The sequence below is a fragment of the Octopus sinensis genome, linkage group LG25, assembly GCF_006345805.1.
Source record: "Octopus sinensis linkage group LG25, ASM634580v1, whole genome shotgun sequence".
Lineage (NCBI taxonomy): Eukaryota > Metazoa > Mollusca > Cephalopoda > Octopoda > Octopodidae > Octopus > Octopus sinensis.
Window position 1 is genome coordinate 6,058,250 of NC_043021.1, and position 11,645 is coordinate 6,069,894.

Consider the following 11,645-nt stretch of genomic DNA (forward strand, 5'->3'; position numbering starts at 1 on the left):
CTTGGGTGGAAATCCTCCAAATGCAGTAGAAAAGATACAATTAAAATATTAAACTTTAATAGCAACAAAAACTTACTTGAGGTTACAACATCTGGGAAGAAAGGCCGCCAAAGTCTGTATGGAATCTTGATCAAGACCTGTGTCCCAAAGACTGTCAAGTTGAATATATATACATATATATATATATATATATAAATATATATATACATACATACATGTATATATATATATATATAATACATATATATATATATAATATATATATATATATATATATATATAATATATATATATAAGTTAATCCAAACAAGAAAACAAAAACAAAAAAACAACAACGCAAGGACATGGAAGAAATAAAGTATTATTGGACGCTCAGGAAAGAAGGGAAGAAGGAGGGTTTGACGTTTCGAGCGGAGCTCTTCATCAGAAACATAGGAGAAGGAAAGATCCCGAGACGGGAAGACAGGGGAAAAAAAAGCGCTAGTGATACAGACGAGGTCACATACTATATATATATATATATATATGTATATATATATATGTATATATATATATATATATGTATATATGTAGCAAATAAGAAAATGGAGGAGAACAATAGGGGGGTCATCAACTTTTAGACATTATATCATGTTAACTTATTTATATATTTACTAAACTGATAATTACAATAACATACATACATATAACGTATAACATATCATTCTTTACATATAAGATATAAGATATAAAATATAGTAATATATAAAGATACCAGTAATTATTATAAAAAACATGAATATAAAATTGGTATATATATATACATAGTTATATTTCGAAATGGTCATTTTGCCAGTTTAGCCAATAAAAACACATGTACTATATATTTGGTGTTACTTTGCTTCAGTGTTATTTATTTTTTACATTAATCTTAATCTTATTTCGGCCAGAATTCTTTCGTCACACTCCTGTGACCACATCAATGGTCCTTTGTTTTCTTCTTTCTTATTTATTGGCTAAACTGGCAAAATGACCATTCCGAAATATAACAATATCTGTTTCAACACACGACTTCACATAAAAAATCTTGCACAACAAATATATAAACGTATACATACATACATACACACATATATATATATATATGTATGTAAACATATACCCAACAGAAGAACCAACCATTTTAGTTAACAGCAGTATGGCAGATAAAGTAATTAAGAATATGAAGACCCAGAAAGCTTCTGATCCATCAGGAGTCACTGATGAGATGCTTAAAATATAATTAAGCTGTAAAATAAAGCTTTATGAATAAGTCTCCCTTGAACATCATGGAAAAATGAACATAGGCGCAGGAGTGGCTGTGTGGTAAGTAGCTTGCTTACAAACCACATGGTTCCGGCTTCGGCCCCACTGCGTGGAACCTTGGGCAAGTGTCTTCTACTATAGCCTTGGGCCGACCAAAGCCTTGTGAGTGGATTTGGTAGACGGAAACTGAAAGAAGCCCGTCGTATATATGTATATATATGTGTGCGTGTATGTTTGTGTTTGTCCCCCTAGCATTGCTTGACAACCGATGCTGGTGTGTTTACGTCCCCGTCACTTAGCGGTTCGGCAAAAGAGACCGATAGAATAAGTACTGGGCTTACAAAGAATAAGTCCTGGGGTCGAGTTGCTCGACTAAAGGCGGTGCTCCAGCATGGCCGCAGTCAAATGACTGAAACAAGTAAAAGAGTAAAGAGTATAAAATGAATGAACACACACACACATTCTAGTCAAAGTGAGTACCACTTTATTGTTGGTCAACGTAATAGATATAGCAATTAAATCTCCTTCAAATTCTTCCATAACTACTGGCTCCAGTGGTAGATGGTCACTTTTGTTTAACCTCAACTCAACTTTGACCAAGGAGACCTATTATCAGATGCATTCTAGCCACAACCATCCCCACTTTTCCTGTGTCCAAGCTATGACTGGTCATCAATTCCCAGAATACAACAAACTTTGGACAGAACATCATGCATTGCTCTCTGCGAGTTACTCTGTATAATTAAAAACACAACATCACCTGACAAGATTTAATCTATCCATGGAGACCCAACATTTCTGAAATATCTTTAGGTATTTCTCATCAACTTTCCAACCTGTTAATAAGTAATTAAAGCAATTAAAGGGAGTCAGAGAAAATATGGTTTTAAATATTGGTCAAAACAATATACAGTAAAAATATAAACAAAAATAATTCAACTTTTTACATCAAACACAATGAAGACTAAAAAAACACCTTACAAAAATTTAATCTGATACACAGGTAGCCAGTGGCACGTAAAAGCACCCACTACACTCTCGGAGTGGTTGACGTTAGGAAGGGCATCCAGCTGTAGAAACTCTGCCAGATCAAGATTGGAGCCTGGTGCAGCCACCTAGTTCGCCAGCCCTCAGTCAAATCATCCAACCCATGCTAGCATGGAAAGCAGACGTTAAACGATGAATAATAATAATAACACAATAATAATAATAACAACAACATAATAATAATAATAATAATAATATAACAACAATAATAACATAATAATAATAATAATAATAATAATAATAATAACAACAATAATATAATAATAATAATAATAATAACAACAATAATAACAATAATAATAATAATATAATAAATAATAATAATAATAATAATAATAATAATAATAATAATAACACAATAATAACAATAATAATAATAATATATAATAATAATATAATAATAATAACAACAATAATAACAATAATAATAATATATAATAATAATAATAATAATAATAATAATAATAATAATAATAATAACAACAATAATAACAATATAATAATAATAATAATAATAATAATAATAATAATAATAACACAATAATAATAATAATAACAACAATAATAATAATAATAATAATAATAATAATAATAATAATAACAATAATAATAATGATAATCTCAAGTTTTAAAACAAACATAATTTTTGTATGGTTTTTCAGGCATTCACTAGTACAACACTAAGTACAAAACCAAATATATGGCACCCTAGGCATAACACCAACATGAACTTCCAACTTGTTGTCTCTTGAGGTCTCTGGGTGAGACTTGGAGCCAACTTGTACAAATATAAAGCAAAAGTCAAACATATAATAATAATAATAATAATAATAATAATAATAATAATAATAATAATAATAATAATAATAATAACTAGGAATGATCAAGAAGGGAACCGAAAATTATATGAGAATGATCCCTGGCTTACCATCCCTGCAAGAAGTGCAAAAGATTGTCTTAACTGGTACATCACACGTATTGAGAAGAACATTGTTGATGTGAGAATTATTACTACCCATGTATTTTAATTTAACTTAAAAAAAAAAAAAATGAACGAACTATTGAGTTTAGTTTAATGGCCTACCAATGTATACTATGAGTTTCTTTGCCCTAGGAGTCGGGAAGACACTCGGCAAGAAATGGAAGCAAATTTGAAAGAAAAAAAAAAAATAATAAATGCCCTGATGAAGTACCACACAGTGGCTCTCATGGCTTCTGATCTTAACTGATTGGAAGTGTTATCATGTACGTTGTTTTGTCTTGGTATAAAAGATGGGCTACAGCAAATATTTTGCTCAATTCCACAGATTTGCTTGTCAGTTGTTTGACCTTAACCAGTTGAGCATGTCCCTTAGTGGCTGACAATATGTACATCTCTGATCATGAGCAGAAGTAGTTGGGGAGCATCATAGCCATGTATTGAAAGGGATTCTTTGGGGTTCGGATAATTCACCTCTGGAAACATGGGTGTTTCATTCAACATCCTAAAACAACCCTTATTCATGGGTTACTCGACCAGAAGAAAATTCTAACTGGGCAACATCTGCAAGGTCATGCGCTGTTTATCTTGATATGAGATCACCATGTCGTGCACACGTGGTTGTAATGCATGTTCCTAGTGTACCCTTTTCAGACGGGTAGTCATGATGGGTATACTGGGCTTCATATATTTTACCCCAGTGTCACTTTGATGGCATGCACTGCTCTCCCACTCAATAATAATAATAATATAATAATAATAATAATAATAATAATGCCCTGATGCAGTACCAGGCAGTGGCTCTCATGGCTTCTGATCTTAACTGATTGGAAGTGTTATCATGTACATTGTTTTGTCTTGGTATAAAAGATGGGCTACAGCAAATATTCTGCTCAATACCACAGATTTGCTTGTCAGTTGTTTGACCTTAACCAGTTGAGCATGTCCCTTAGTGGCTGACGATATGTGCATCTCTGATCATGAGCAGAAGTAGTGAGGGAGCATCATAGCCATGTGTTGAGAGGGATTCTTTGGGGTTTGAATAATTCACCTCTGGAAACATGGGTGGTTCTTTCAACATCCTTAAACAACCCTTATTCAGGGACCTTTTGAGCGGGATGGGCTACTCAACCTGAAGAAAATTCTAACTGGGCCCCACCTGCAAGGTCATGTGCTGTTTATCTTGATATGAGATCACCATGTCGCGCACATATGGTTGTGATGCATGTGCCTGGTGTACCCTTATCAGACGGGTAGTCATGATGGGTATATTGGGCTTCGTATATTTTACTCCAGTGTCACTTTGATGGCATGCACTGCTCTCTCACTCAATAATAATAATAATGATGATGATAATAATAATATTAATAATAATAATGATAATAACAACAACAACAACAACAACAACAACAATAATAACTATAACAACAACAATAATAATAATAATAATAACAATAACAATAATAATAATAATAATAATAACAACAACAATAATAATAATAATAATAACAATAATAATAATAATAATAATAATAATAATAATAATAATAATAATAATAATAATGATAATAATAATAATAATGTTGTCATGGAATTTACCTCGAATATATACTTCCGACACAGTTTCAGGTTTCTCCTTAACCTCTATTTCAATCTGGATTCGAGGCTTAAAATATTCATATCCTTCTCTTAAGATGAATGTTTTGGGTTTTGCCTCACCATTGTCTGAAAACAGAGAGTTATTCATAAGTACGGCTCACTAAAAGGAGTCTCTATGAAGTTGTTAAACTGGCTAGAGATAGCAACCAAAATCTTCCCCAGAACAAATACTCTACTGCCTTTGCACATCAGATATCATATTCTTAGATACTCTGTGTCTGTGAAAGAAAAATTGCTTTGATCATAGATCTTCTCAAACAAGTCGAGCCTAGGGCTAAACAACAGCAAGAACACTACAACAACCCACATCAATAATGTAGCCTTTACATCGTCACTTGACATGCTAGATATAACAGCCAAATTTCTCCTTGCTGTTATTTTACATATATTTTACTATGGCCATGTGGTTAAGATGTTTGCAGCGTCTTGGGCAAGAATGTTCTACTGTAGCTTGTGGCTGATTAAATCTTTTTCAAAAATTTTGGTGAAAATCTTCGAAAAATTTTTGAAAAATTTTTGAAAAATTTTTGGGGAAAATTTCCAAAAAATTTTTCTAAAATTTTGGTGAAAATTTTCAAAAATTTTGACGAAAAGTTTCAGAAATTTTGATCAAAATTTTCAAAAATTTTGAAAATTTTCAAAAAACTTTTCCAAAATTTCGATGAATATTTTCAGAAAAATTTTCAGAAATTTTGAAAAAACTTTTCAAAAATTTTGATGAAAATTTTGAGAAAAATTCTCAAAAATTTTGATGAAAGTTTTCAAAAATTTGCTTGACTAAAGGTAGTGCTCCAGCATGGCCACGACTGAAACAAGTAAAAAAGTAAAAGAGTATATATATATATATACAGAGAGAGAGAGAGAGAGAGAGAGAAAGAGAGAGAGAGAGAGGGAGAGAGAGAGAGAGAGAGAGAGAGAGATTACCATCAGGAGTCTCGACAATCTCTATTTCTGCTTCTGGTACTTGGTTGGTTACTTTCTGTGGACTCTTTGTTTTATCAGCCTTGCCGTCAATGGGAAAAGTATTGTTTGGTTGGACCTGAGAAGGCCATTTTGCTCTTGGCACAATTTCAGGAACGACATTGACAGAATTTCTTTGGCAGATTTCCTCAAAGTCAACTATAAAATTTCCTGTACAGATGTAAGGTTCTGAAACAAAGGAAGAAAGAGGAGGAAAAAAATATTGCTTATTCTTTTTCGTCCTTGTATTTGTCTTAACCAGTGTAAATTAATATTTTTTTGTGAGGGCAATAAAATATCTTTTTCACCAAGTTATTGTGTGAGGAAAATGCTTCAAACCATACAAGGAATCTTATTTTGATTCATGGCTTTAAGTCCTGTTTTGACAGATAGTATATCAAACAGTTGATAGGATGAATAAATATTTACATTTTTTTTTATTTGCCTGGTTGTTGAGCATGACCACAGAAAAGGGAAAATTCACATATCTAAACAAAGAGGGCCTATATAAGCCATTATAAGCAGGCAAACACATAACATATAAAAACATATATATATACATATAATAGTGTAATTCTGTGCCCAAATCAAAGTCGGATAAGTAATTGCATAAATAAATACAGATAAATTAAGACGTCCAAGGTGATGAGATAAACAGTTCACAATAATCCAAAACGGAAGTCCTCAAATGAATCCCTTAAATAGAAGGAGTCTTACGACCATTTCTGGGAATGTGCAAAGAAGTGTGTAGGTAAAACCTTTTGAACTTCAGGAATCCACGTTTCCTTCATCAGAGAATATGTACGGATTTGGAATTTTTAAACAGAATCATAAAATTATTCGTTAGCAAACAACATGGAATCCCAGAACTTATGAAATTTTTATACTTGTATACAATTATTGTATATTGATTGATTGATTGATTCTAGTTTCAGCTTATGAGCTGTGGCCATGCTGGGGCACCGCCATTTATTCTTAAACATTTTTTTTTACAATTTCATGAATAATTTCATGTTTAAAAATGAAATGAAATAAAGATAAATTACCCGATCGTTTGTCTGTGAGTTCATCCAAATCTCCTGCGAGGGTCTTGTCTTTACCTCTGTCAGACTTTTTGTCTTTAACACTTTTCTCTTTCTTGCTTGACTTTTTCTCTTTCCCTTTATCCATTGTTAAACACTGACCTAATAGAAGCAGAGTTATATTAGAATATATATATATATATATCATCATCCTCATCATCATCATCGTTTAACGTCCGCTTTCCATGCTAGCATGGGTTGGACGGTTCAACTGGGGTCTGGCAAGCTCGAAGGCTGCACCAGGCCAGTCAGATCTGGCAGTGTTTCTACAGCTGGATGCCCTTCCTAACGCCAACACTCCGAGAGTGTAGTGGGTGTTTTATGTGCACCGACACAGGTGCCAGACGAGGCTGGCAGACGGCCACGCTCGGATGGTGTTTTTATGTGCCACCGACACAGGTGCCAGACGAGGCTGGCGAACGGCCACGTTCGATGGTGTTTGTTACGTGCCCTCAGCACGAGGCCAGTCGATGCGGTATTGGCTACGTCACGTTCAGATGGTTTTCTTATGTGCCACCGATATATATATATATATATTTTCTCTCTCTTTTACTTGTTTCAGTCATGTGACTGCGGCCATGCTGGAGCACAGCCTTTGGTCGAGTAACTCGACCCTGGGACTTATTCTTTGTAAGCCCAGTACTTATTCTATCGGTCTCTTTTGCCGAACTGCTAAGTGACGAGGACATAAGCATGGAATAAACTGCCTGCGTCAGTTGTTGACTGCCATGACACTGCATCCTTTAAGGCCCTCATGCTTTCCGAAATCCGTCGAAACTACACCTGATTATATATGCACTTTAGATGAGTTGTAGTGCACCTGAGCACTGTACACAATGTTTATTATTATTATTATTATTATTATTATTATAAACACACCACCATCGGTTGTCAAGCAATGCTAGGGAGACAAACACAGACACACAAGCATACATGCACACACACACACATATATATATATATACATATATACGACGGGCTTCTTTCAGTTTCCGTCTACCAAATCCACTCACAAGGCTTTGGTCGGCCTGAGGCTATAGTAGCAGAAGACACTTGCCCAAGGTGGTACCACGCAGTGGGACTGAACCCGGAACCATGTGGTTGAGCAGCCAACATAGAACCACATATTCAGCATGAATGACCCAACACAGTAACAGTCACAGAACATAAACAGACACGACCGAATGACCAACGCACACACAGACACAAAACGTGTCCGGTTCTACTTCATCACATCGACATAGCATTTCCTCTGTTTATTTTCTTCTTTGCCAACTTGAAGCAAGTTGGTAATGTCATGAAGTGAATTTTTTGGTGCATACAACAAGTAAATGCAAGTGTCGATTAAATAAATTATTCAAACCACAATCCAATGCTTTCCCATTGTTTTACTTTGATGTCGTCCACATCCCTATTTCATCTGCTACCTCAACATCTTTTGCTACACCATTCCCAATACAATTTTATAATGAAAGTGTCTATAAATATATTTCTTTACCACCCACAAGGGGCTAAAGACAGAGGGGACAAACAAGGACAGACAAACGGGTTAAGTCGATTACATCGACCCCAGTGCGAAACTGGTACTTAATTTATCGACCCCGAAAGGATGAAAGGCAAAGTCGACCTCGGTGGAAAGAGAACTCAGAACATAGCGGCGGACGAAATACCGCAAAGCATTTTGCCCGTCGTGCTAACGTTTCTGCCAGCTCGCCGCCTTAAAAGTGTCTATAAATAGCTCAAAATCTCTCGTGGAAGCGCCATCCAACCAAAATGCAAATATATGGGAAACTACCACCTGTGTCATCTCTTGTGAAAGGTAGGAGAGTCCAGTTTGCTGGACATTGTTGTAGAGCTGAAAAAGAGGTAATTTCTACTCTTCTCTTCTGGAAGCCATCTGCTCGCAATACCAGAGAGCGCACACTCTCCTACCCTGATGTAATCTCCAGGGATACAGGCATCCAGCAACAGGACCTCCATAATGCCATGATGGACCGTGAAGTCTGGCGTAGCATGGTCAATTCCATTGTCTCGACCACGGTCGAACAATGATGATGATAAATAGCTTACAGAGTGTGTAGATTACGGTTATATTAGAATTTAATGTGAAAAACAAATTTGACGGACTCGTACACATACACACTGATACATGTCACATATATCTACAAAATGAAACTAGAAATTTCGAAAACAAATTGTGATGAATGTCAATATGTATACGTGTGTGCTCACTACTTTTCTTTTCATATTAAATTCCATTATAATCACAATCTACACACTCTGAAAGATATCTGTAGAAAATTTCATTAAAAAATTACAAATTTTTCTGAAAGTTATGAGGAAACAAAGCCAGTTCGTGTGAATTTTCTGAAACTCCTCTCCCCACCCAGAGAAAAATCTTTTCACAACAAATTGCAGTATAATCGGAATCTACATCGTCTGAAGTGTATTTATAGAAAACATGATTCTAAGATAACCTTTTTTCTGGAAGTTAAGAGGAAACAAACTCGGTGGGAGGTACACGTGTTGATATGCACACGTGTGTAGGAATGCACACTTCGACATGCAAATCGCTGTTATTGTTGTTGTTGTTGTTGTTGCTTCGCCCCACATCAGTCCAGATTCTGCAGAACTGTGATCAAAGTATAGCATACCTAACGCAATATTAACCAGAGAGGCCTTCCCATTTTAAGACCGTAATGTGTTAAAGTGGATTTGGCTGTTATTTCTAGCTTGCAGAGTAGCCACGTATAAAATGTCCCCTTCTTTGTTGCGTGCATGCTTCTGTGTGCGTGTGTATGTGTGTGTGTAGCTTTTTTCTTCACCCTCAAGAATATACATACTCAAATGCATACACACACACACATACACAAAGTAAAAGCCAAGAAAAAAAAATGCTGCATCAACTCACGGTCTCTTACGTGTTTCGCGGTTGACAGTAGCGTACGATTTATTGTCACCAATAAACGCGTGGTAACTAATGGCAACCGCAATAAAGCTATCGGTAGTTACTTCCCTTGCATCAATTTCGCCAGTATCCACACTTCATGTCACCGTGATCACAGATACATAAAACTAAATTGCTATCATTGTTTAGCTCATTTGATTAAAAGCGTTCCACCCATGACTCTCCCGTTTTATTTTAAGATAACGTGACTGGGACCACATTATTCGATACATCCCGTCTTTCATAAAGTTATGATTTTAGAGAAATTTGGCTGGACTCCTGTTGTTTTGCAGCAAATCGGTCCTAGTCGAACAGATCCGTAATCAGACATTCCAGCCATGGCCATCCAGTTTTTTTCTTTATGAGTATCTAAGACTAACTTGTCAAATGTTACTTCCCTATCCTACCAACGGAACAAAATATGCTTCACTGACGAGGCGTAATAAGACCGAAACATGCTTTTTACTTTCAACAGTTTGCTTTAAAGATTAGATTCGCTCCAATCCGCATTGTCCAGAAATTCGATCGCTTAATCCTATCAGAATCATCCTCTTTTGTTGCTGTTTTCAGATTTTATTCATTATGAGAGGTCTTTGATCTTTCACAAGTTGTAGGATTCGTAAGGCCAAAGTTTAACTCGCTTTCCAAGGCATATCAGTGATTGAGACAACACACCTCCTACCCCGGACGGGGCACCCGTCTGTAGCTTACTTCACAGTTATAGCTGGAATTCATTTAACACTGAGTGGACTGGAGCAACAGAAAGGAACTGCTTCACTCAAGTGCATCACCTACAGTTCCGATCGTAAGATCGTCAGTGCAACAAACTAAATACTAGGCCATGCACCTTCACTGAGCGGAAAGGGTTGTCACGTGTATATTAGTGTAACTTCTTTTAGGCGCAGGAGTGGCTGTGTGGTAAGTAGCTTGCTTACCAACCACATGGTTCTTGGTTCAGTCCCACTGTGTGGCACCTTGAGCAAGTGTCTTCTACTATAGCCTCGGGCCGACCAAAGCCTTGTGAGTGGATTTGGTAGACGGAAACTGAAAGAAGCCTGTTGTATATATGTATATGTATATGTGTGTGTGTATGTGTGTGTGTATGTGTGTGTGTGTTTGCCCCCCCTCCCAGCATCACTCGACAACCGATTCTGGTGTGTTTGCGTCCCCGTAACATAGTGGTTCGGCAAAAGAGACCGATAGAATAAGTACTAGGCTTACAAAGAATAAGTCCTGGGGTCAGTGTGTTCGACTAAAGGCCTAGTACTTATTCTATCGCTCTCTTTTTGCTGACCGCTAAGTTACGGGGACGTAAACACACCAACATTGGTTGACAAACGATGTTGGGGGGACAAACACAGACACACAAACATATACACACACATACATATATATATGCATATATACGACGGGCTCCTTTGAGTTTCCATCCACCAAGTCCACTCACAAGGCTTTGTCGGCCCGAGGCTATAGTAGAAGACACTTGCCTAAAGTACCACGCAGTGGGACTGAACCCGGAACCATGTGGTTCGTAAGCAAGCTACTTACCACCCTTTTTTTTATTTGGAAATGTGAGTTTTCCCCTACTAATAGCTGTTTAGTACCAAGTCAAGATGTTCAAGTTGTGACTATGTCATCTTTTAGTCAGACAGAGTATCTGTAGGATTTCATCATCTAAGGTCACCTT

At 36.1% G+C, this 11,645-nt stretch overlaps 1 protein-coding gene and 1 long non-coding RNA gene across 2 annotated transcripts in view; one reads left to right on the forward strand and one right to left on the reverse strand.

The window, feature by feature from the left end:
- The window catches only part of LOC115224272 (leucine-rich repeat-containing protein 71-like), a 34,214-nt gene extending 24,000 nt beyond the window's left edge, over positions 1 to 10,214 (reverse strand). Inside the window, exons 1-6 of the mRNA XM_029795084.2 lie at positions 9,923 to 10,214; positions 6,976 to 7,113; positions 5,894 to 6,118; positions 4,910 to 5,035; positions 2,045 to 2,120; positions 77 to 151 (exon numbers count right to left, since the gene is read on the reverse strand). Of these exons, the coding sequence (XP_029650944.1) occupies positions 77 to 151; positions 2,045 to 2,120; positions 4,910 to 5,035; positions 5,894 to 6,118; positions 6,976 to 7,099 (626 nt within the window). The 5' untranslated portion in view covers positions 7,100 to 7,113; positions 9,923 to 10,214. The remainder of the gene's footprint in view (positions 1 to 76; positions 152 to 2,044; positions 2,121 to 4,909; positions 5,036 to 5,893; positions 6,119 to 6,975; positions 7,114 to 9,922) is intronic.
- An 817-nt stretch (positions 10,215 to 11,031) lies between these two features.
- LOC118767850 overlaps positions 11,032 to 11,645 on the forward strand; it is a 1,186-nt gene continuing 572 nt past the window's right edge. Inside the window, exon 1 of the long non-coding RNA XR_005003752.1 lies at positions 11,032 to 11,072. This is a non-coding gene — a long non-coding RNA (uncharacterized LOC118767850). The remainder of the gene's footprint in view (positions 11,073 to 11,645) is intronic.